The sequence below is a fragment of the Oncorhynchus keta genome, chromosome 14 (assembly GCF_023373465.1).
Source record: "Oncorhynchus keta strain PuntledgeMale-10-30-2019 chromosome 14, Oket_V2, whole genome shotgun sequence".
In the NCBI taxonomy this organism is placed as follows: domain Eukaryota; kingdom Metazoa; phylum Chordata; class Actinopteri; order Salmoniformes; family Salmonidae; genus Oncorhynchus; species Oncorhynchus keta.
Window position 1 is genome coordinate 40,204,201 of NC_068434.1, and position 27,399 is coordinate 40,231,599.

The 27,399-nt window shown below is 41.6% G+C and overlaps 1 protein-coding gene across 1 annotated transcript; it reads left to right on the plus strand.

The window, feature by feature from the left end:
• The first annotated feature begins 88 nt into the window (after nucleotides 1–88).
• On the plus strand, nucleotides 89–25,771 carry LOC118393415 (vacuolar protein sorting-associated protein 37B). Its single transcript, XM_035786062.2, has 4 exons — nucleotides 89–298; nucleotides 7,743–7,914; nucleotides 22,148–22,230; nucleotides 22,572–25,771. The coding sequence occupies exons 1-4, from the start codon at nucleotides 194–196 to the stop codon at nucleotides 23,031–23,033; spliced, it is 822 nt and encodes a 273-aa protein (XP_035641955.2). The 5' UTR covers nucleotides 89–193; the 3' UTR covers nucleotides 23,034–25,771.
• The last annotated feature ends 1,628 nt before the right edge of the window (nucleotides 25,772–27,399 follow it).

Below are 27,399 nucleotides of genomic sequence, written 5' to 3' on the forward strand. Positions count from 1 at the left end.
TACATTCAGTATGACGTCATATATTCCCACCTCCAATCCTGTGCCAGAGACACACAGCTTCCGGTTACAGTCTGGAGCTTGCTCGTTTTTTTCAGCCAAGCTGTTTAGTCTTCCGAGCGCGTGAGAGTGAAGGTGCTTCAACGAAGGGGGTCTGAGGGGAAGAAAGAATCGTAAGAAGACAGATGTGACAGAAATGTCTGGTTTTTGGAACAAGTTTAGCTCTTACTCGATGACGCAGCTCAACGAAATGCTTGAAGATGATGACAAACTTAACAAAATTATTCAAGAAATGGAAGAGGTAAGCCACTGTAACAAATTCACTTGGGTTTACTGCCGCAATGTTTACATTTTTCAAGCCTTTTGTTTGCCTTTTGCCAGCATGCAGGGTAGGTACGAAGCATTTAGTGAATGTCGAGAATTTGCGGATTTATATTGCATACCTTCCAATACATCGTTTTTCAGCCTTTGGTGCGTGGACAGATAACGTTACCGTCAATGTCAGGCGTTTAAATTTATATATATATATATATATTAAATTCTTTGAAGAACTTTTAGAATTTTGCTGTCTAACTCGAAATAGCAAGCCTTCCTGGAACTCGACATGCTTTGCCATATTGTTGCCATAAAATAAACAAACACTGTTACATTGTCAGCGAGTGACGGCAACATAACAATATTGCTGCAGAGAAAATGTATAGTATCCATGCTTCTCTTCTCTTAATCAGCAATACATTTTGGAAGAACGTTACTTGCAGATGGATATGGACATGAAAATAGTAAGAACACTTCCTCTCTGGGAGTGTCAACTGGTATTATGGTAGGTGACGAAGCAAAAATACCTATGTTTACCAAGCTGCAGTAATGACACGAAATACCGTTCAGGAGGTCAGAGTTTCCGTTTATGAAAATTAAATTACAAGACCCAATAAGGGCAGGTGTTCATACATTTATTTTTGTTTCATTTGGCACAATGTCAAGGTCATGCACCTCCTCGCCTGTTTTACAAAATAACATGTTATCTTGTATAACCAGCTGCCTTTTTAGCCATAAGGAACCTTGAATGAGGTTTGGTAACACAATTGGCTATAAAGTCACTGATGACGATAATCATGAAATTGTCAGCTGCTGAATGAACTTTTACTGCCAGCTGTGCCGAGTCATTACACTCAGTATTGGTAGTTTATTTGTTATTATCTTTAATATAGCCTAGTGGTTAGAGCATTGGGCCAGTAACCGAAAGGTTGGTGGATCGAATCCCTGAGCTGACATGGTAAAAATCTGTTGTTCTGCCCCTGAACAAGGCAGTGAGCCCACTGTTCCTAGGTTGTCATTGTAAATAAGAATTTGTTCTTAACTGACTTGCCTAGTTAAATAATAAATCAAACAATTCCACAGACTATGTTCTCAGAGTTCTCCTCCTTGGGCAGGACTTCTACTAGCACACCTGAGAGAAGAACAAGCTGTGAGGGTGAATTTACATAGTTGTTCCTAGACAATTCCATAGATCCATCAGTAGGGGAAAGGACAATTGTAAGCTGTAAGGTCTTTAACTGACCTTGTAAATTAATAAAGGGAACCAGCTAGCATTGATTTGCATGTGTCTCGATACCAGAGAACTGCTTTTTATAGTCCCAGTTCCGATTTTATTCCTCCCTGTATCTGATTCTAGCTGCCAATGGTTTCGTTTTCCTCACGTTGTGGCAGTTGAATGGAATGACGAAGGGCTTGATATCATAGCTGATTGCTGTAGGTTACTTTTTTCCTCATAGATCTACACACAATATCCCATAATGACAAAGCAAAAACAGGTTTTTTGAATTTTTTGCAAATGTATAATTAATAAAAATAAAAGACAAATAGATGCCGTATGTAAGTATTCACACTAGGGATGCGTGATATATCGGTGAGCATATCGGAATCAGACGATATTACCTAAAAATGGTGACATTGGCATCGGCCCAATGTCTAGTTTATCGGCAATGTGCAAATCCAATGTCAAAGCTGATGTGCATACGTGTTTAATGTAGGTAGATTACGTAATGACGCCACGAAAAATACAGCGCTACACAGAACAAAAGCAGAAAAATACTAAGCGCACACTTCCAACAAGTTTAAGTTGAGCAGTCATTTAAGAGGCGAGATAATGGAATTCATTATGCTATTTGCTAAGGGCGTCACAACTGACATATGGACCAGCGACATCGGCCCCATGGGCTTGCTGAGTCTGACAGCACAGTGGGTCGACGGTGATTTCGTACTGAGGAAAGCCGTGTTGCATGCTCAAGAATGTGCTGGTGGTCATACCACTGCTGCCATTTCAATGGCATTTGAGAACATGTTTGAAACATATACACACTTCTAGCGCCATTTGAACAACTCACTTGAGAAATAAGCTAGTCAACTGCTTCTGCAGCAGATGCGATACCTCTGTCATGGCATTGAAACGCCTGCTCAACAATCACCTGCTCAACAAAACTACTGACACAGACCGTGGGGTTAAAACTTACAAAAGTACTCGAGGCTGTGAACAATCGATTGGCTGGTATTCTGTCTGGCGCTTCGTTACTGTGTCACCACCATGCTCTACATATGTAAATGAGGGACATAATGTAGGTAAATGCCAACAAAATAACCTTTTGTTCAGTGTGGTGTGTGTGTAACCTTTTATTTAACTAGGCATGTCAGTTAAGAACAAATTCTTATTTACAGTGATGGCCTTTGAACCAGGGACTGTAGTGACGCCTCTTGCACTGAGATGCAGTTCCTTAGACCGCTGTGTGTGTTAACTATTTAACTGTACTAGAATGCTTAAAAGCCGCTAAAATAAAAGATAACGGTGCGTTATTTGGGGTGGGGAGGGGGTTTGGCAAGGAAAATATCTGATTTTCGGTATCGGCCAAAAATGTAATATCGGTACATCCCTAATTCAGACTCTTTGCTATGAGCCTTGAAATTAGACGTGATTTGTAAAGGCACACGCCTGTCTATTTAAGGTTCCACAGTTGACAGTACATGTCAGAGCTAAAAACCAAGCCATGAGGTCAAATGAATTGTCTGTAGAGTTCCAAACTGAGCAATTGGGAGAGAAGGGCCTTTGTCAGGGAGGTGACCAAGAACCCGATGGTTACTCTGACAGAGTTCCTCTGTGGAGATGGTTGCCCTTCTGGAATGTTTTCCCATCTATGCAGCACTCCACCAGACAGAAGCCACTCCTCAGTAAAAGCACATGACAGCCCACTTGCAGTTTGCCCAAACGGCACCTAAAGAACTCTCAGACCATGAGAAACAAGATTCTCTGGTTTAATGAAACCAAGATTGAAGTCTTTGGCCTAAATGCCAAGTGTCACATCTAGAGGAAACTTGGCACCACCTCTACGGTGAAGCATGGTGGTGGCAGCATCATGCTGTGGGGATGTTTTTCAGCGGTAGAGACTAAGCGACTAGTCAGGATTGAGGGAAAGCTGAACGGAGCAAAGTACAGAGAGCCTTAAAGAAAACCTGCTCCAGAGCGCTCAGGACCTCAGACTGGGGTGAAAGTTCACCTTCCAACAGGACAACGACCCTAAGCACACATTCAGGACAATGCCAGAGTGGCTTCAGGACAAGTCTCTGAATGTTCTTGAGTGGCCTGGATCTAACATCTCTGGAGTGACCTGAAAATAGCTGTGCAGCGACGCTCCCCATCCAACCTGACAGAGCTTGAGAAGATCTGCAGAGAAGAATGGGAGAAACTCCCCAAATACATGTGTGCCAAGCTTGTAGCGTCATACCTAAGACCTGAGACAGTAATGGCTGCTAAAGGTGCTTCAACGAAGTACTGAGTAAAGGGCCTGAATAATTATGTAAATGTGATATTTCCGGGTTTTTTCTTTATACATTTGCAAACATTTCCAAAACTGCTTTTGCTTTGTCATTATGGTGTATTGTGTATAGATTGAGGAGGGGGAGGAATGGTTTAATCCATTTTAGAATAAGGCTGTAACGTATCAAAATGTGACAAAGGTCAAAGGGTCTGAATACTTTCCCGAATGCCTTCTGTTTTCCCTGCTGGTCACATGGATTCGTTAGAAGGGAGTGTGACAAAGAAACACACCTTATGACTGAGAGAAATTCATTCTCAACATACTTCCTTCAGACTGGAATTTGGCATTACCTGATTTGACATAGTATCTTTATTATTTGAGATGCTTAGTCTTCAGGTTAAAATGACGTAATTACTTTTAGGAATATTTTAATAGTTGTGTCCTTGACAACGATTATGAAACAAAATTGGTTGCAGCTTGACTCACGTTGGTTGAGCACCCTCTGCTTCTTTCCTAATTACTGAGCAACATTTAATTTTAAGGAAAGTTCTTTATTGGTGTGCGTGTTGCTTTTTATACAGTTCTTCCGAAGAATAATAGCATGTGGAAAATGTCCACCCCCCGTGCAATTAACCTTTTTTACGTCTGGCCCCTGTGAGAATATGGTTGATTAGCCCTGATGTACACAATGTGATCTGAGCAGGTACCGTATGTAAGTACACTGTACTGCTCCGGTATGGAAATGCATACCTGTAAATATGGACACTTTAAAAAAAAATGCTTTATGCTAGCTAACTAACCACTCTTTTTTTTCACATTTGGAATACACACTCGCACACCTACTCACTCTTTGTATGCAAATGGTGTTCAATGGGTGTGTTCCTATCATTTCAAATAACCAGAACAATGTTTTGCCTCTCGCTGGAATCACATGAATCTCTTCTCTATGGCCAACCTTGGTTAATATCATGGCTACATACTGACAGTTCATATTTGTCTGTCAGTCCTGGCATGTGTGTGCTGTGCCAGGAGATATAAATCCCTGGTTTCAAGTTAACAGCAGTGCGTTATCATTTTACTGCACTCTCTAATGGCATGTTTGGATTTTGTGCCTGTGTGCGTGAATGTACATGGCAGTCAGGGACAGACATGAGCAATAGCTGCCAGACTGGTCTTGGTTAGTGCAGTTGCTGGGCCTGATCATTCTTCAATTTAACACAGCCAGCTAAGAATAGCATATCAAGCAACTAAAGTTCCTTTTCAGCAAATGTAACCGGTAGAATCTCAACACTGGGTAGCGGTTGGCCTAGTTCTCCATCACGACATGATGTGTCCGCTGATTAACTTTGTGTTTTGACATTTCACATGTGAAGTAAATGTGAGATTAAGCTGACTTTGTACAGTCATTCAGCCCCTCTGTGAATTCCTTCCATGATAAGTCAGTCTCAGTAGGCAAATCCTCCCTCTCAATAGAGTGCTGTAGAGCACTGTATTGTCACTTTGAAGTGATTGTGGTTCAAAAGAGATGGAAGGAAGGAAAATAACAACCACTGGTATGAGCCAGTGTCACTTAGTTGGGAAACTGTGATTTGCAGATATGTAGCTAGACCTATACCAGGCATGACATTGAGAGATGTAGCCCTCTATATATTGCTCCCTGTTTGGCTGAGCTCTAGAATAGAATCATCTCTTGGACTAAGTTCCAGAGGAGGCACTGAATGAAAACCCTCTGTTTGGGTGTGGTGCTGGCTGCTGATGCTGCCTCTGGCCCTCTGAGCTGTGGTCTTGTATTCATAAATCATCTAAGTAGCAGTGCTGATCTAGGATTAAGTCCTCCCTGGCCATGCCTTCTTATTTCAAAATAACTTTATTATGTTAGTTGGAGGGGTGACTTAAATGTGAAGAAAAAAGGAATGTATTGAACACAGTTTGTTTGTTTGTGACGATTTTGGTGTTCCCTCTAGTATTTTTCCCTCGGGTACTGTCACTGTGAACAGAGAAAGTGGAGAGTTTTTCTGAATGCATTTCCTTCCCCCGCAAAATGTGTTTGGTTGGACAGAATAAGCCTGCAGTTATGGATGCTATTTAAGGGCCTACTTTTTTTTTCAGTGCATGGCGTTGGAGTGGCTAATTGAGACGTGGTTCTGTTCTTCGGAAGTTAGTTGTATGGCTTTGTTTGGTCAGCTCAGGACATGGCAGTGCAGTGGCGGAAGCAGTAAAGCACAGTGGCACTAAGTGTATTTAGCCTCTGGCCTTGTCTGAAATGTTGTTTTCTCTCTGTCACCCTCTTAACCCACAGCCCAGCGGCCAAAGCCCACACGGCTGTCTGGTTTCTGTCTTTCTGTTATAAGATAATCCGTCTTGGAAGTAGTGTTCTACATGGTAGGTTAGTTTATGTATTTGCAGAGCTGGGTCACATGATTCTATTCACGCCCAAGCCACTTGCTATTTCTGTCCTTGGAGAAAATGTAGCTTGATGCGACTGAATTTGAGTCATGTGGGAAAAGCTCTTGAATAGTTAGTTAGTCATCAGCCACTGTTTAGATTCTTGGCTCATATTAAACTCCATATTCATATTTTCTTCACGTGACTAATTTGAGTTTAAAAAAATATATCTATTTTCTTTACATAATCCACATGCCGTGGGCTTGTTTTGAGAAGTCACACAGCGGGTTCTAGTTGAGTGTTGACAGGACAGGCACAAGATCTGATCCCTACCCATCCTGGTGTTGCCTTACATTGTGTTTGTGTATCCGCATGTCTTACCATGTGTGTCTTTATAATGTGTCACAATGTATCTCTGTATGTCTTAAAATTGAACTGACAGCGTTTGAACTACTTTGCAGATATGAAACACAGGCAATCAGTCATATCAAATTCCCAAATATCAAGTTCCCAGTTAATGCTACAAAACCAACTTTATACAAGGTTTTAAAAATAGTTTCTATTTGATTCAAAATTCCATGATGTAGAGTAATGCATTTTTGGCAGAATAGATGGATACAGTTCAATGCATATAATTCACCTATACATTATTTGGAAGTCCAAAAAGTATTGCTATCAGGTTGTAATTCACAGCTGACCTGGTGCATTGTTTGCTGCCTCCACCCATTCAAGATGCATGGTTTGTTTCAATGACTGAATAGTTTGGACAAAAACTGACAAATGTAACCAAGGCTGGGAATGTCAATACAATCAAACAGCAAGGACAGTGACCACAAGTCAATCATATCATGGCCAATAGGTTAGCGTATCTATTCATGTCGGTCTTTATTTAGCAAGCTTGATTAAAACACAAAGCCTACTTTAGCTACCTAGCTAGCTTTCTAATGGGAGTTTGTCAGCTTTTTCCCCTCATTGTTTTTCGGTGGCTACAGCTAGAGATCCAGGTGTCATTTGGTTAGCTAGCAAGAAATGGGTATCACTTTGCTAGCTAGCTATGCTGAACTTGAAAGACTATTCACAGTTGGCAAGCATATCTCTTAGTTGTCAATCAAATGTATTTGGCATCGGACAAATGGCCAGGCAGGCATTTACCATTCAGTTGTCACTGCCTGTAAACACACAGTCCAGTTCAAAGTGAATGATGGCAGGTCCGTGTGGCAACTAGCTTATTTGCATATCTGCCTACTGTAGCTCTGATTGGATATGGCACACCGGTCTGCGTAGGGTCTGGTCCTGGACAAGACTAACAGTTTTTATTAGGTTTTATTTACTGCAGTGTCTATTGATTGTCCGAACGCATGGCCGCTTTCCCAAAATATTGCTGTAGAATTTAACTTACTCTACGTGAACATGAAGGTGTCTTAAGTGCTTGCTTGTCAGAAAGCAGTCATATTCTTCCTGGGGGTGTACTGTATCTGAGAAGATTTCTATAAGATTTCATGTTGCTTAAACACTGTCAGTTTCACTGTGTGTGGGTCTTAATGTGTATTGTAGATGCAGGATGTGCAGCAGATCAAGGAGATGATCCTGGCCAGTAACCGGAGCCTGGCAGAGCAGAATCTTCAACTGCAGCCCAGCTTGGAACACCAGAAGACCCAGCTCACCAAATGCTACGGCTCACTACAGGAGAGCTTTGAGGCATACCAGGTCCACAAGTCCAAACTAGGTAACGCACGTTCACTTGTCTGCAGAATTTGAGTACATTTCATTATACCCTGAGTGTACAAAACCGTAAGAACACCTGCTCTTTCCATGGCATAGACGAGGGGGGTTGCGCAACTCCATAAGGGAAGTACCAAAGACCCTTACTATAGGGGAGGTGCATGCAAGCAGATAAGGACATTTGGCTAGGATGGAATAAATTATATTGTAAAACCTGCAAGAGAGTGAATGTAACCCCCCCCCCCCAAAAAAACACAATCCTTCCCAATGCAACAAAAAAAAAGTTTGACAATCCTCCCCTATTTTGGACCACCCCACAGACAATTGTGATCTGTCCTTTACAATGAAAAAGCAAGGTATTGTTTTGTAAAAATGATGCATGGCCATCATATTTTTAATGTTTATCATAGGAAGAATGTAGCCTGCTACATTTCCTAATGTTTTGCTTAAAGTTAATCTTGCATTTTAAGTACCGGAGAAAAGTACAGTGCGAACCCTTTGGAATTACCTGAACATCTGCATGAATTGGTCATACAATATCATCTGATCTTCTTCTAAGTCACAACAATAGATGAACAGTCTGCTTAAACTAATAACGCACAAAAAATGATACATTTTCATGTCTTTATTGAACGCACCGTGTAAACATTCACAGTGCAGGGTGGAAAAAGTATGTGAACCCTTAGATTTAATAACTGGTTGACCATCCTTTGGCAGCAATAACCTCAACCAAATGGTTTCTGTAGTTGCGGCTCAGACCTGCACAACGGCCAGGAGGAATTTTTGACCATTCCTCTTTACAAAAGCATTTCAGTTCTTATTCTTAGGATGTCTGGTGTGAATCGCCCTCTTGGGGTCATGCCACAGCATCGGGTTGAGGTCAAGACTCTGACTGGGCCACTCCAGAAGGCGTATTTTATTCTGTTGAAGACATTCTGTTGTTGATTTACTTCTTGTGTTTTGGGTCGTTGTCCTGTTGCATCACCCAACTTCTGTTGAGCTTCAATTGGGGGACAGATTGCCTTACATTATTCTGCAAAATGTCTTGATAAATTTGGGAATACATTTTTCCGTCGACGATAGCAAGCTGTCCAGCAAAGCAGCTCCAAACCATGATGCTCCCTTCACCATACTTTACAGTTTGGATGAGGTTTTGTGTCTTTTATTTCTCCACACACAGTGTTGTGTGTTTCTTCCAAACAGCTCAACTTTAGTTTAATCTGTTCACAGAATATTTTGCCAGATGCTCTTTTGCAAATTTCAGACGTGCAGCAATGGTTTTTTTGGACGGCAGTGGCTTCTTCCGTGTTGTCCTCCCACGAACACCATTAGTGTTTTACGTATCGTAGACTCGTAAACGGAGATGTTAGCTGAAGACTTACAGAAATCCCTGGAACATGCTGACACTCCAGGATTCTTCTTAGGCTCATTGAGATGTGCTGTGCTCTTGCAGTCCTTTTGCAGGATGGCTACTCCTAGGGAGAGTAGCAAGAGTGCTGAAATTTCTCCATTTATAAACAATTTGTCTTACTGTGGACTGATGAACATCAAGGCTTTTAGAGATACTTTTGTAACCCTTTCCAGGTTTTTGCAAGTCAACAATTCTTAATCTTAGGTCTTCTGAGATCTCTTTTGTTCGAGGCATGGTTCACACCAGGCAATGCTTCTTCTGAATAGCAAACTCAAATTTTGTGAGGTTTTTTTTACAAAGCAGGGCAGCTCTAACCAACATCTCCAATCTCATCTCAATGATTGGACTCCAAGTTAGCTGACTCCTGACTCCTATTAGCTTTTGGATAAGTCATTAGCCTAGGGGTTCACATACTTTTTCCAACCTACACTGTGAATGTTTAAATGATGTATACAATATAGACAAGAAAAATACAATTTGTGTGTTATAAGTTTAAGCACACGGTGTCTGTTGTGACTTAGATGAAGTTCAGATCTAATTTTATGGCCAATTTCATGCAGAAATCCAGATAATTCCAAAGGTTCACATACTTTTTCTTGCCACTGTAGCTACACATCACTCAGTGTTGTCTGCTGATTGAATACCCTTTTATGAATTCTCCCCCGAGTGGAGAAGTGCAACTGAACATTTTTCTGATGCTGAGAAGAAATTACAATAAGAAGCATTTTAGGTCTGCGTTTACAAAACGTATCATGATATTTCTTATGTGTTTTATATATGCTTGTGTTGTGACACATTGGAAAACCTCCCTGGTCTTTGTGGTTGAATCTGGGTTTGATATTCACTGCTCGATTGAGGGGCTTTAAAAATATCTGTATTCGTGGGGTACAGAGATGAGGTAGTTATTCAAAAATCATGCTAAACACTATTGCACAGAGTGAGTCCATGCAACTTATGTGTGACTTGTTAAGCAAGTTTTTACTCCGGAACTTATTTAGCTTTGCCATAACAAAGGGGTTGAATACTTATTGACTCAAGACATTTTCATTGTTGAAATTTGTATTAGTTAATTCCACTTTGACATTATGGGGTATTGTGTGTATGTAAGCCAGTTACATTTTTTTCATCAATTATAATTTCAGACCATAAGACAACAAAATTAGCAAAAAGTCAAGGGGCGTGAATACTTTCTGAACACACTGTAAGTTTCACTTTAGGAGCTTGATTGCCTGTCTATGCAATTTGTTTATTTTAATTTGTGCTCGCTAGCATATTTAGCTAGCAGCCTCCATGGAAATGTGCTAAATTTGTTAGCGTTCTAGTAATAGATGCCTAATGGGCATATTTTGCCAGGGGTTTTGGTGCCCCTTTGTGTAGTAAGCTGATAATACCGTAAATCATGGATGACAGAAGGACGATATGAAAATCTGTATATCGTCCAACCCTATTAATTGTGATTGCTTAATGGTTTGAAAAGGTTATGCCTATTATCTGGATTACCAAATCAGTTGACAACTCACTCTGAACTTTTGAACGTTGTTTACTGTCATGGGTAGTTTGAGACGGTAGTTACAATATTTTTCTATTGTTTGTTCTTCCATTGACACGCAGACCTGACCAGTTTCTCCATTTCCTGATTATTATTATTAAATAGTGGCCCTAGTGCATTTGTCATTTTCCTTCCCGCAGTAGCTGATCTCTGCCAGTATTGAGCAGAATACAGCATTGACTTCGATACCAGCTATACTGCAGTAGGCGAGAGTTAGAGAGTAGTGTATACCCCCATAATGGCACACCTTAGCAGCACTTTGTGTGGAGTGAGTAATAAGTTGAGTGTACCTATGACCTGGTATGACTCAACGGTTGCCAGTGAAGCCACTCTGAACAGCATGCCAACATTTCATTACTTACTTTGTTCTAGTGGGTGTAGTTTAGCACTCACTGATGAAGTTGGTTTAACCTTGTATTCTCCTGTAGTCAAAGCGCCTAGCCTCCTGCCATTTGTTTGTTGAATTCCGAATTCCATTTAGTCAAATGTAGATTTCCCTGTGTGCTGGCTGTCCTAGCAGCAGATGCCTGTGAAGTACAGAGCAGAACAGCATAACTGCATCCCAAATGGCAGCCTATTTTCTATGTAGTAAACTATAAATAGGAAATAGGGTGCGTCATTTGGGACGCATCCCATAGCAAAAAAAATCGATGTCTCCAAGCAGAATCAAACCAGTATTGTTTGATTTGTGTGTTTCCTTTTGTATACAGTGACTCTCCCACCAATCCTTCAAGGCAATGCCAAAGGGGGTTCTTCAGAAGAGACTCCCAGTCTAGCAGTGAGTGGGAGCCAGGATGACAGAACAGACTCTGCTCCCCTGCCCCTTATTACAGCAGTCCACAGTCAGCCATTGTGCTGCTGGGCATGTGAGAGCCAAACGGTGCTAGAGGGAGGTAGGGATAGAGAGGGGGAAAGAGCGAGGTAGAAAAACCAAAAACTCTCATGATCCCTGGGTCCAAGGGGTGGGTGGGTGGGTGTGTATGTATGTGTGTGTGTGTGTTTGTTCCTGTTCCTCGCGGGTCTTTTAGAGGTAGAGAATCATTCCATTGTGTGGAGGAGTGCTGATACTCCTGTGAGTCTGTGTCATCATTTTGCTGGGGCCTTTGCTGGAGCCATAGTGGGTGGAGAGACGCTTGCTGTGCCAGAAGAGGAGCTTCTATCATCCTGACACCTCAGAATCAACTTTATTTGCCAAGTACATTTACACATACTCAGAATTTCACTTGGTGGTATGGTGCTGCTAGTGATAGACAACATTTAGAGACCGAATACAAACAGTGGAGTTTAAGCAAATTTAAACATGCATTATATACAACTAGGTAGAGTGAGCATAGAGCTATAAGAGAATTAACAGATATTCAAATATACAGTGGGTATACAATTGATATACAGTGTATTGGATGTACAGAGTTACAGTATAAATATTAATATATTTTATCTAAATGCAGAGAGATAAACAGAATGCAAATGCAGTGTACACTGACATGGTAACTAGGCTTCTCAAAGCTCTGATGCCTCTGACGGTCATTAGTAGCCTACCAAACTTGCTGACTGCCTGGTACTCAACACCCTATTATCCCTCTAATCACTCTGATATCAATGCAAATGTAATCGAAAATCAAATAAACGTAATGAGAGCCCATGAGCTTACGTTGCGCAACATTTCTATAGGCTATGCAATTGCATGAGAATTGTTTTGATGGCCTCTATTAAAAAGAGAATTCCATCAGCTTTCTAGGCCTTGTGTGTGTGTGTGTGTGTGTGTGTGTGTGTGTGTGTGTGTGTGTGTGTGTGTGCACATACATACAGTGGGGAGAATAAGTATTTGATACACTGCCGATTTTGCAGGTTTTCCTACTTACAAAGCATGTAGAGGTCTGCATTTTTTTTATCATAGGTACACTACAACTGTGAGACGGAATCTAAAACAAAAATCCAGAAAATCACATTGTATGATTTTTAAGTAATTAATTTGCATTTTTTTGCATGGCCGTGTTTGCATTGCTGCACTTATAATGTGAAGAAATAAACTATTAGGCTATCAAACTTTTTTAAGCTAAATGTTCTTATCTATTGCATCAGCCTCATTGCTTTTAAAAAATTGTTTTGGTGTGAGTGGTTGTATTAATTTGGGATCTATCACATCCCACAACTGTCCCAGAGTATGTTTGGAATATTTATTTATTGCATAGAAGGACAAGTTGACCAATAGTACAAAAATGTACCTATTCTATGGGGGATAGTAGATTGACATAGGCTAGTGCTTCTACTGTTTGTTAGGCCTACTCATTTGTTGGCTGACAAAGTAGGCTAAATGTGGACATCTTCAATATGCGCCCTGGAATTCGATAAGAGGGACGAGCGCATTTGTGTCTTAATTCACTTGTAGCATACTTAGCTGAATGCCTGTGAGAAGGACCAGATGACGTGATGGGGATTTGCTAATAAGAATTGAGATATCTGAGAGTGCTTTGGAGCACGGCAGCCACGAGAAAATAATTATAACTGTTATATTCAGCCCAAGGGCACAATGGCCCCTTTAGCTGCAAAAGACAGATTTTTTTTAGCGGGCATTACGGCCACAACCACTGGGAAATTCAAGTCCTGGTGAGAATATTATCAAGTGCTTGTCAAATTGTAAATGAGAGACTGATGAAGTGTGCAGCTTGAACAAGAAACAAATCAGAGCTCATGCCTTTCATGCAACTTTTTTCAAACCATCATTAGAGTTCCCATCATGCAACCTTAGACTGTATTACAAATCTAAACATATAGCCCAGCATTTTGTATCACCATAGAAGTTGCATAAATAACTCAAAATGAAGCATATAGGAGTACCAGTTTCTTTGTTAGTCGCTCAACACAGAATAGAAGTATGTGTGCACTTCCTTTGAAATCGGTTTGAGAAAATATCCTTTGTATTTTATTAAGTTATGTTCAATTGTATTCTTCATATTATAAAATAATTACAAGTAATGCCACGGAATTCTAAGCAAATCTTGTCTGCTAAATGAACTCAAGTAGCCCACAGCCATATTTCATAGCTAGATCAGGACCTAACATAAGGACAACTCATAGTATGCTAGTCTGTTCTTCTGAAATATACATTTTCTTTATATCATGTTTCTTTAGACCTGTCTAAAATGTATTTATTGTGATGACTATATTCAATTGATTTATTGTATATATTATCTTAATGAACGCCACAGCAATGTTCGCTCTAATAATCCATGAATGGCTATTTGCATATAGGTCTACTGCAGCTCTGATGTTTTTAAGGTGCACCGATCTGTGTAGATTACGGGCCTGAGTCATGCCTGTCAATGCAATAGAATCATACTCCAATGTACTCTTGCTACAAGAAAATCTCTTGCGCAGTTAGATATGCATGCTAAGTTTTCCATAGTTGTTTTTTGTTTCTGTATGTTACATTGAAAGTGGCTAATATTGCGTTGATTCGAGCACAATTCCCACAGTAGAGCGAAATGTTGATAGTGTTGACTGAAGGGAAAAACTCTAGAAAGTTGAGTGAATCTCGTTCTTCTCTGCGCAGGCTGATATTACTTCTGTGTGGCTGTCTGAGGGGAGTTGCGCGCAGCATAGACGGAACATGTGTGCGTGAGGTGCAGGAGGTTTTTGTCATGAGTGACATGGACCGCTTGCCAGAGGTACATTTTTCGAAGAGGGTGTGACCAGGGTGGGAGGTTCAGCGATGACCTTTCCAGCATGCTTTTTGCAGTACTTTGATGGAGGGCAGGTGGCAGCCGACGACCCTCTGCAGACTGGACAACGCGTTGCAGTTTGCCATTGCAGCGGGCAGATGGATGGACTCAACGATTGATGTGTAAAACCGGAGCAGGATTGACTGGGAGATTTCAAGATTTTTCATATGCCGCAAGTAGTACATCTGTGCATGTGTCTTCTTGGTGACCGCCGTGATGTCTTCCCACATGAGGTTGTGGGAGATGATAGTCCTCGGGAATTTGATTGATTCAGCCCTGCCAAAAGCTGAGCCATCAATCTCTCGGGGGGGGGGGGTGTTTTCTGAAGTCAACCAACATCTCCATGGGTTAGTCTGTTGAGTTCCAGGTTATTGAGACTGCACCAGGCCACCAGCCGGTCGATCTCTCCACGGTACATGGACCCATCGCCGTCGGTGATGAGACTGACCAAACTTGAGTAGGTTGACAGATTCGTTGATGCGGGTGCAGTCATTGGTGTAGAGATGATAGCATGCATCCTTGCGGAGCTCCAGTGCCGAGGAATAAAGCGTTCAAAATATGTTTTCTCAGCTTCACGTGTTGCATCCTGTTGGTCAGGAAGTCAGTGATTCACTGAGAGATGGTGCTGGACATGTTCAGCTGGGAGAGTATACCTCCGGCGCCGACAGAGATGGCCGCCTTGCATCGCGTTCCTAGGAAACTATGCAGTTTTTACATTGGTACCCCAGGTAATCTTAGGTTTCAATACATACAGTCGGGAAGAAATACTGAATATAAGACCAACGTCAACTCACCATCAGTACGACCAGGAATATGACTTTCCCGAAGAGGATCCTGTGTTCTGCCTTCCACCCAGGACAACGGAATGGATCCCAGCCTGCGACCCAAAACAAAGACGTCGTAAAAGAGGGAAACGAAGCAGTCTTCTGGTCAGGCTCCGGAGACGGGCACATCGCACACCACTCCCTAGCATACTTCTCGCCAATGTTCAGTCTCTTGACAACAAGGTTGATGAAATCCGAGCAAGGGTAGCATTCTTTGCTTCACGGAAACATGGCTCACTCGAGACACTAACGGAATCGGTGCAGCCAGCTGGTTTCTTCACGCATGGCACCGACAGAAACAAACATCTTTCTGGTAAGAAGAGGGGCGGGGGCGTATGCCTTATGATTAACAAGATGTGGTGTGACCACAACAACACACAGGAACTCAAGTCCTTCTGTTCACCTGACTTAGAATTCCTCACAATCAAATGTCGTCCGCATTATCTACCAAGGGAATTCCCGTAAATTATAAATCACAGCCGTATATATTCCCCCCCAAGCAGACACATCGATGGCCCTGAACGAACTTTATTTGACTCTTTGCAAACTGGAAACCACCTATCCTGAGGCTGCATTCATTGTAGCTGAGGATTTTAACAAGGCTAATCTGAAAACAAGACTCATTAAATTGTATAAGCATATCGATTGCGCAACCAGGGCTGGTAAAACCTTGGATCATTGCTATTCTAACTTCCGCGACGCATATAAGGCCCTCCACTGCCCTCCTTTCGCAAAAGCTGACCACGACTCCATTTTGTTGCTTCCTGCCTACAGACGGAAACTAAAACAAGAAGCTCCCGCGCTCAGGTCTGTTCAACGCCGGTCCGACCAATCTGATGCCACGCTTCAAGACTGCTTCGATCACGTGGATTGGGATATGTTCTGCATTGCGTCCAACAACAACATTGACGAATACGCTGATTCGGTGAGCGAGTTCATTAGAAAGTGCATTGATGATGTCGTTCCCATAGCAACGATGAAAACATTCCCTAACCAGAAACCGTGGATTGATGGCAGCATTCGTGTGAAACTGAAAGCGCGAACCACTGCTTTTAACCAGGGAAAGGTGACCGGAAACATGAACGAATACAAACAGTGTAGCTATTCCCTCCGCAAGGCAATCAAACAAGCTAAGCGTCAGTATAGAGACAAAGTAGTCACAATTCAACGGCTCAGACACGAGGTATGTGGCAGGTCTACAGTCAATCACGGATTACAAAAAGAAAACCAGCCCCGTCACGGACCAGGATGTCTTGCTTCCAGGCAGACTAAATAACTTTTTTGCCCGCTTTGAGGACAATACAATGCCACTGACACGGCCCGCTACCAAAACCTGCAGACTCTCCTTCACTGCAGCCGACGTGAGAAAAACATTTAAACGTGTTAACCCTCGCAAGGCTGCAGGCCCAGATGGCATCCCGAGCCGCGTCCTCAGAGCATGCGCAGACCAGCTGTCTGGTGTGTTTACGGCCATATTCAATCAACCCTTATCCCAGTCTGCGGTTCCCACATTCTTCAAGAGGGCCACCATTGTCCCTGTTCCCAAGAAAGCTAAGGTAACTGAGATAAACGACTACCGCCCCGTAGCACTCACTTCCGTCATCATGAAGTGCTTTGAGAGACTAGTCAAGGACCATTTCACCTCCACCCTAGACCAACTCCAATTTGCTTACTTACCCTGGGTCTCGATCCCGCCCTAAATACTTTATTTTAATCATTTGTCCCAACTTCGTCAAATACACCTACCATAAATGTCGTTCTTGATAGCATGTTTCATGTTGAACGACAACCATTATTTTTAAAACTCTCCATGTTGAATCATATATCATTCAAAAGCTTTTTTCCGGAGCATATTGTTAGCTTCGTGCTGAAAGATTAGTAATTTCCTGGCATTCGATTGGTTACTGGCATTTAAAGGCCCTTTCCACCAACCTGATTGGTTAAAATGCCTCACGTGCCGCGCAGCACTTCCTTGTTTGAAAATATCTTCCGTGAAGAATCAACGTAAATGAGAATCTCGATGGATATACCTAATGTATGTGAATAAATAGGCAATCTCAGTTAGCCAATGCAAGAAAAGCAGTGATTGAAAAAATGTGCCTGATCCGCCAATCGAGGCAGTGGCAGTACAGGTAGAGGAGGAAAAGGAGGTCGCCCGCAGCAGCGTGTTGAGACACAAATTAGTTGAGATGAAGATGACAACTAGCAGCAATCAACCAGACAGCAGCTGGCCAACAGTGGCTTTTATTACCGCAAAGTCCACTATTGTGGCTAGTCCTTATTGTAGCTAGCTTCACATAGATGGGTCTGACCACCATTAATCAAATAAGAACTGTCTTATAAATTAGGGCTATTTTAGATGACAGCTAACTATAGCTACTGAAACAGATGGTGTGTATCTATTTTGACACGCAAAGACTCAAACGGCGTTCTATAGAAATCCGGGTTGAGAATGAAATGACTGAACAACGAAACAGCACAGCCATTAAGTGAAAGAAATATGTTTTGATTATGTTTTACTGGTAAAGGGGACATATCTAAATGGCAATAACTTTTGTGCGTGTGACCTTAACTAGACAAGTCAGTTAAGAACAAATTCTTATTTACAATGACGGCCCAATTGTGCACAGCACTATGGGACTCCCAATCACGGCTGGATTTGATACAGCCTGGATTCGAACCAGGGACTGTAGTGACGCGTCTTGCACTGAGATGCAGTGCCTTAGACCATGTCCGTGTGTGTTAACTATTTAACTGTACTAGAATGCTTAAAAGGCCGCTAAAATTGTAAATATCGGGTATCAGTATTGTTTTTTTTTTTGGCAAGGGAATATCGATATCGGCCAAAAATGTCATATCTTTGCATCACTAATGCTAATATTTACAAGGGGTAACATGTTGATATTTAGTCCTGCAGTTATGTTTGTAATGTTGATCAACATAAGTACCCCCCCCCCCCTCCACTTAAGATGCAAAGATTCAGAGAGGGCTACAGTCAATGGAGAGTGCTGCAAAGATCATTACAAGAGCATACGCAGATATATACCCAGACATAGCAGAGTTGCTGAAGGAGGATGAGGATGCCATCATAGACATTCGTGTATCCTTTGATGGCACTTAGCACAAGAGAGGATTCACTTCCAACAACGGGATAGGTGTGTCTATTGGTGCTGGTACCAGCGAGCCCTAGAATATGGTGAAGATCCACCCAGTCAAAAAACATTTTTAATAGAGGTTGCACAGAAAATGGTACCTGTATATCATAGGCTCTCAAATTATAGCATCCTCAAAATAACGGAGCATGGAGGAACCCAAAATGCAAATTAATGTCTGAACTCTATGGTCTCGATGCCCCAAAACTGTCTTTATGGGAAAATGCCTTATTGATGCAGAATCCGTATGGCAGTAGCCACATTCAATGAAGGAGCCACTACTATAATAAATTCGGAACATATTGTGGCCTGACTGAATTTGGATTTGTGAGCTAAACGCGCAAACAAGGAGGTATTTGGACATTAATGATGGACTTTATCGAACAAAAAAATATTTATTGTGGAACTGGGATTCCTGGAAGTGCATTATGATGATCATCAAAGGTAAGTGAATATTTATAATGCTATTTCTGACTTCTGTTGACTCTACAACATGGCGGGTAGCCTTTTTGAAATCGGACACTGTGGAGGGATTAACAACAAGTTTATCTTTAAAACTTGTATGTTTGAGGAATTTTAATTATGAGATTTCTGTTTGAATTTGGCGCCCTGCACTTTCACTGGCTATTTTCATATAGATCCCGTTAACGGGATTTCAGCTGTAAGAAGTTAAGGACGTTTTGCCTCTTTGCATATTTTAATTTAGAAATAAATAATACTATGTAATACAATAATATATTGTGCTTATGTATACTTTCAACTGGAAAAGTTTCAGCCAGAGTAAAGAAAAACAAATTCCCAATTAACCTGTGTTCTTGAGCAAATTAAGGCAGCGATGCAGTTTTAAAGTTAATTTCCAGCAATTCTTTGCATTTTGCCTTGGCTAATGCTGTTATTTTACTCAAATATAATAACAAAATATATACTGCTACAATTTTTTCTCTCTGACTGTCTAGCCTTTATTTTAGTGTTATTATTTGAAAGTAGTGTTTTATTATTTTTTAAATTTTTAATTGAATCTATCTCAAATGTTTTATTTTTTACTGTTTTTTGATTTACCTGTTGAATTAGTCCACCCACACCAGACACTTTCTTTTTGTTTGAAATATCAAAATGAACTCTGAAACAACTACATTAATTTAGGGACCGGTCGAAAAGCATTAAACATTTATGGCAATTTAGCTGTCTTGCTGTTGCTAGCTAATTTGTCCTGGGATATAAAGGTACACAAGGTACTCTACTCTGACAATTAATCCACAGACAAGTGTTAAAGAGTTTACTAGAAACAATCTCTCCTCCTTCAGGCTTCTTTGGACCTCATATGGCGGCTGGCAACCAACTTTAAGGTGCATTAGAACTACCATCTGCACTGGAGTGTGAACCTCAGTTTATCTTTCAATCACCCACGTGAGAATGCTATTCATTGACTACAGCACAGTGTTCAAAGCTAAGCACTAAGCTAAGGACCCTGGGACTAAACACCTCCCTCTGCAACTGGATCCTGGACTTCCTGACGGGCCGTCCCCAGGTGGTAAGGGACGGTAACGACACACCCGCAACACTGATCCTTAACACTGGGGCCCCTCGGGGATGCGTGCTCAGTCCCCTCTACTCCCTGTTCACTCATGACTACACAGCCAGGCACGACTCCAACACCATTAAGTTTGCTGATGACACAACAGTGGTAGGCCTGATCACCAACAATGACGAGACCGCATATAGGGAGGAGGTCAGAGACCTGGCTGTGTTGCCAGGACAACAACCTCGCCCTCAACGTGATCAAGACTAAGGAGATGATGGTTGTGGACTACAGGAAAAGGAGGACCGAGCACACTCCTAAAAACCAATGAAGAGATGGGAGAAGCAGGACTTGCAGTGCGTTAAGTATCACAAATAGAAGCAAGTTCAATTGTAGCGCAAGACTTTCCAGAGGTGTGGGTGCTATGATTGAATAATGTATGTGTACGTTTATTTCGCAACGCTTCCCCCTGCGACACGAGTGGTGTAGTCAGCATGTTAGGCGACCAGAGGAAAATAAAAACGCTTAGGTGGCCCGCCCAAGGTTTTAAATGGCAGAAAAAATCCTTTGACTGGCTGGATCAACTGTGAAAAGCCTTGTGTAATGCTGGTTAAATTAAGCCTCTTATTTGGCACTGAGCGGGGAGGTGTGTGCCAGGGCTTTGTTGCTCGCTCTCTTCCCCCCACTGGTGTTGCCAACTTTAAACGTTAGGAGCATAACATTTAGGAGCACCCATTTAGGAGCAGCCTTTACTGTATGAATTCATGTTGTGCCCTAGAAACAAATGTAACCCTGTAAATACATCTGATTTATTATAAACAGCAAAAATGTTGATTCATACACCTGTCATTGAAATTCAAAGTCATTTGTACAATATTGATATTTTTGCATTGTGTAAAAAGACAACTTTCCTATTGAGATGTATTGTTCCATAGAGAATTGTACACTGTCTTCAAGAGCGTCAAGGTTGTTATAATGACATCTGCTATTCAGTCATTGCTATGATCATTGATCTCCTGAAGAAGCTATCCCTTTCTGTACCCCCAAATGTTTGGATATCATTGTAAACTAATGGTTGTTAGGAAACAAACATGACTGAACAAGGTGTGAAACAAATGCAGAGCACGAGTAGTTTTACAACAGCCGACAACATGGTTTATGAATGTAAATCCCAATCTGTGACAGGAAGAAAAAAAAACGTTGCGCCGGTAATATGAGTCGGATCTTGTGAACTGTGAAATGAGCAGTTTTCAATGTATTAATGGTGCAAGCATGACTAATGAATCTGTGCTCGGGAAACAACTGTACAGCCAGGCCTTATAACACAAGTATTATTTTTTCTTCTCATTGGTGCTCCCAAATTTAAAACTCCAGGTCCCACAGCAAAATATTTTAGTCGCACTTTATAGCCCTGACTGTATGGCTCAGATCTTCCTTATATTCGGACAACAGCGAATGGGTTTATGCATATACTTATTTTGTTATTACACATTGTACTACACGATAAGAGTATAAAACATACACTTTTCTAACCATTTAATGCCCACATCTTCTAGGCTACATGAGCTCTGTGCCTGTGAGCTTTGATTTGTCCAGTGTTGTTGAAATCTTAGCTGATTTTGCTTTGACACGACAATTGAGTGAACAAGGGGTAGAGGAGGAGTTGTTGTTGTGGTTGCTGGCCTCGGTGTAGAAGGGAGTAGGGTTCCATTTTCAGATGCAGGCTCCAGTCTTAGTTTACCACTCATTGTGAAAGAGTCTTTTTGCTCAGATGTTCTGTCCTTGGTTTGGGTGTCAGAGGTTGTTGTAGACAATGAGTGACTGATGGAGATTTAGCTCTGTGTGTGCGCGCGTGTTTTCTCTCACTGGTTGACTACTCCCTCATTCTTCTGAAGCAGTCATCATGTGATTTAGTGTCATGTTATTAAGGCCTGCTAATTATATTCATACATTTTCAACTGTGACTGAGGCGACTGAGAGGATGAATTATAGTTGCGGTCATAAACAAACAAAATGCTAACTTTTGTCTTTGTCTTTTTTTCTTTCTCTTCTGCTCACAGACCACACCCCTGGGAACAGTTCATTGGACACATTGCTAGCTCTACTGCAGGCAGAGGGAGCCAAGATTGAAGAGGAGACTGAGGTAAGCAGCATGAAAATATCTCTCTCTTGCGCACACACACACACACACACACACACAGTGTCCTGCCTTTCCTGTTTTTTTTTATTTGCACTTTGGCCCAGGGGGCCTACTATGGTTTATTAATCTAACTCTATGGTCCCTTTTGTTACAAGTAAGGTGGACACCTCTCAGATTTTCTTTATAGTTATTTTACTGTCCAATCCTCACATTTTTTCATCATATTTGTATTTATTTTTTAGAAACAAGTGTTTAAAAAAAGGGGGGAAAAGGCTTTTGCATGGAATATCCAGAATGTGCTTTTATTTTAACGTTTTAAACTGTTCCTGCTTCTTCCTAAACAGAACATGGCCGACTCCTTCTTGGACGGCGATGTCACCCTGGATACCTTCATAGACTCGTACCAGAGCAAGAGGAAGCTGGCCCACCTGAGGAGGGTGAAGATTGACAAGCTGCAGGAGATGGTGCTGAAGGGCCATAGGCTGCCCCAGGTGCCAGTCTCTTGCTCCCATCCCCAGGAGGTCTCAGCCAGGCCAGCCCCCCTCTACACAGAGGTCAACAACCACTCCCCTGTGCCCCAGCCCAGGAGAGCTCCCCCTCCACCTCCAGCCCAACAACCCCCAGGTGTAGCCCCCCAGCCTGCTGTCTTCTCCTATCCTGCCATCCCATACCCCCCTATCCCCCCCAGGGCAGCCCACCTTTTGCCCAGTGCCAACCCGGACCACCAGCACCACTTCATGTCTCAGTGCCCCCCTGTCCTTCCTCAAAGGCCTCCCCTCGCATGGCCCCGCAGTCTGGCTTCATGATTCAGTAGTGAAGGGGGTACAGTACATGCAGTGGACTTGCACTGCAATCTTGCTGGAACTATCTTCTGTATTGTGTCAGGCTGTGAGCCTCTGAATATGGCACAACGTAATGCAAAGGTGGTCGACGAACTTAGATTGAAGGCTGGTCTGGGCATGTTCAACTGAAAAACAGAATCGAGTTTGATTTTGCACTCTTCTCACCAGAATCAGCACTCCATTGCTACAACACCCCAGAAAGGACTTGACTGACCAGTGCTTGCGTCTGCAAAGTTAAATCTCTCAGCGATAGGGCTTTAGATGTAGTCTAAAGTTAAATAAATGTCAATTTATGGTTAGCTGGCCTCTTAAAACTGGGCTTGGCCATGACCCCAGTCAGATGAGGCCTATTTTTTTCAGCACTTTATGCCCCTCAGGTGTTTCCTCAGTCCTCCCTCTCCTCTTCCTGCCCGTTACAGTGAAGGTGCCTGTCATCTGTGGTGTCTAAAGCCGAATGGGGACTAGAGCCATTCATTGTTTCTCATTTGATCTACAGTGTCATTTGAATGTTGTTTTTTATATTGTGTAAAAAGAGACTTCCCAGAAGACGATGGTAAATCATATGCAATAGATATTTAGAGTACTTATGTCATACAGCATTATTGTTGCCAGGAAAGATTAGACAGACATTTTGAAATAACTAATTTGTGAGGTGTGTGCATCTCTTCTCCAGCATGGACAGTTGTCAAAAAAGAGTGTGGATCTCATGCCCAATCCAATATGGAGGACAGTCGAATTGGTCACTGTCGCTCAGGGCAGACATGTGCAAACATGCACATAGTAGGGGTGGGTGGGGGTTGGTGTCACAAACACTCTGAAACCTTGGCCTCTTGGTCTTCCCTGCGAACGATCTGTCATTGCCATATAATCAATTTACCTTTAAGTGTTGTTTTAGTCAATAGCATACTTGATGCGCAACAGTTTTGGAAAAGTATTTTTTTGTCCTTCCGTATATCCACTCCTTTAATCATTGAATGCCGTTTTCTCTTGGGTACGTTATAAAGCTGATTATCGTCAATGCTGTTGAAACACGATTAGTCTATTTAAGTTCATTCGGTGATATAACCATATACAGTCCATATCAAATCAAGTATATACTGCAACTAAGCCAGTCATCCACTGTTGTGTGAACAGTAATACCCTCTGTAATTGAAGGTAAGTATCACATTGACTGAACAAAGACTATGTTATCTTAAAGAGATTATCCGGTATTTTTATATACTTAGCCAGTAGATCTGAAAGTAGTGCTCATGAGCCAGAAGTGGTCTGCGAAAATTGCGTACTATGTCACATATGTGCACCACGTCATTGCTCTGCTGTGTATGCATCTTGCTTGCTGTCTTGCAACTGGTGAGTGGCTTCAGCTCATTGGCTAGAACTCTAATTGCTAGGGGGCTGGTCCACATGTAGGGAAAATGTTGCACAGCTTCCAGAAAAACGTTCTCTTTCAAACTAGGGATTTTGTGGCTAATTGAAGTAAGACAGTAATTCTGCTCATAGATTATGAATGTATGAACTACACATTGACACATTAATATTCCAAAGCCGTTTGAGAAACCATTGTGTAAAATTACTATTTTCATACTTTCCTGCATCCATTTGTCAGGTTTATACCCATGTTATGACAGTAGTTTGAGGAGTGCACACTTTTGATCCATATGGATGAAATGTGAAAAATAATACAGTACCCATCTAAAATGTTTCTTGCACCATTTTTATTACAAGTACTAATCCTAAAGAAGTCACGTATCATAAAAGAGTGTTTGGTTACCTTGGCCTAAATGCTGCAGTTGTGCACTGTTCGAGCCACTGAGTGCCTTCACTGAACTGGACTGATATGGAAGATCACACTGCTGACTGCTCTATGCCTCTTATCTGTGTAAACTGACCAGGCTTGACTGCTCTTCTGGTCTGGATCACCTTAGTTAGCCTCACCATCAATGTCTACTTCCCCAGCCTCTTATCATTTGCTGTCTGCAACCGATGTGATGGTGGTGCATGCCCGGGGGCAGGAGAGGCTCGAGTCAGTCTGTCTGCCAGGCTTCTTCGCTACAAACTGGTGCTATGGGGCCGGTGCAGTTTTCTTCTGAAAATGTGCCAGAGAGATATGTCCTTGGGGTATGTGCCTAATGCTTGTGGTACTCCTACAGCTTCTTTGTACCATCAACACAAACTGTGGTTTGCCTGCCCTGAGGTGGGTGACCACCATTTATATTCTTATGCATATCGGTGGTTTGCCAAGACAACGGGGCTCCTATATTTTTTAAATGTATCTTAAAATCAAACAGAAATGCATCTTTCTGAGAAATTGGCCAAATCGGCGCAATAACAGTTTGCCGTAAGTTAGGTTGAAGAAAAAGCCATGTTCTCAAATGCAAGAAATGTTATGTATTGAATACCAATTGTTTTGATATACTTTAGCCTACCAGCATTTCTAAATGAAACTAATCATTGTGTGCATATTTTTATTTGATTGTGATTCATTTGAGTTTTTCTGCTGTAGCAGTTTGTTTATAACTGGCACAATTTGGCTGTTTGGGCTGCTTTAAAATACAGGTTTATTTTCAATACTCATGTTCATACATGTTGTTCATTGTAAATGTAGGTATTTTGGCTTATGAAGATTGTAGAGGTGGTTGATTAGAATTATGAAACTATTTTTTTAAGGACGGGACAGTGAATAAAGAAATTGTTTTTTTGTATTGATGTCTTTTGAGTTGCCTCACTCAATCACAGAGCTTGATCTCTGGTTGTTAGGAGTCAGTTGGCCATTTCAAGTTATTTTTGAATATGAAGGCATATTCCTACATTTTAAGTACAAACTGGCGGCTGGGGTGCAATATTAGGAAGATGTTCCTAATGTTTGGTATATTCTGTGTACGTTTTGAATTGTCAATCGTTTTAATTGGGAAAGCAGATGGTGTTTATCAAAATAAATCACTTTGCATGTGAAAACACAGAATCCTACTCATTACTCCACATTCTTAACCTGTCACTTTTGTTTTGAGACGACTTCGCTGTCAAACAGAGCGCGGCACAGGGAGGCAGCCTGCTTCCAAAATGAATGCAATCACTTTTCACACGGTACAAACTATGCCCACCTGGGCCAGATTAATCAAATCCCCTCATTGAATGCAACTTCACAACAAAATACATTGTCACATTTATCTTGATTATGTTAAACGTTATTATAATGAACATTGCAGTTCACTGATGAAGGTTTTTTTCAATTAATCCAAATTACAATACAGGTTCCAGCCTTGATGGTAAAAGCAGGCTCTGCAGGGTAAATTGAAACAAGACCGCCATCTAGTGTTGATTTACTGACATTGCTCGTTCTACTTTTGAGGCAAAGGCTAGAGGTTATTATGATCAGTGGTGTAAAGTACTTAAATTGTTATTTTAAAGTATTTTTTTACTTAAGTGGATGTTTTGGGTGTCTGTACTTTACTATTTAAATTTTTACTCCAATAGTATTCTACTGGGTGACTTTTACTTTAATTTTATATTCATGAATCTTTACTTTTACTCAAGTATGACAATTGGGTACTTTTTCCACCACTGCATATGATGTCCCACCCTGGGAGAATATTTAGGTGTATATTTTGATGTTCCTGAAATGAAGATATTCTCACCTTCCCAAAAATGAAATTGATTAGGACAGGTGGGCTGCCTGGTAGACGTGTGCATTGAATATAGCAAATGTATGATTAAGATAAACAAATGAATTGTTAAACCCAAGGACCTTATAAAACAGGTTAAACCAATGACTGTATATATGAAAACGTTGCTGGATCAAACCCCCGAGCCGACAATGTTCAAATCTGTAATTTTGCCCCTAAGCAATTGCTGTTATGCCACATTCACATGCTAGTTGGAACCAAGAAACTCACATTTTCGACTTGCTAACTGGTTGTAGTTATACAACGCGTTCAGCAGGTCAGAAATGTCAGAGTTTCCTAGTTCCGACGAGCATATGAACACGGCATTGATGTGTTCAAAACAACTGGTAACTCAGAAAAATATGAGGTAAAATCATGACGTCAGTGATGTTCAGGTTGGAAAGTTAGAGCTCTAGAAAAATGCCCAAGTTTCCGAGTTGGAATTCCGAGTAGGATGATCGTTCAAATAGATTTTTCCCAGTCAGAGCTTGTTTTTTCCCTGAGTTCCGAATTGTTTTGAACGCACTGAAATCGGAAGTCAGAGATTTCCAAGTTCCCAGTTGGTTTGAATGTGGCATAACCCCCAACAACAACTGCTCCTCGGGCGCCGATGACGTGATGTTGATTATTAAGGCAGCCCCGCGCACCTCTCTGATTCAGAGGGATTG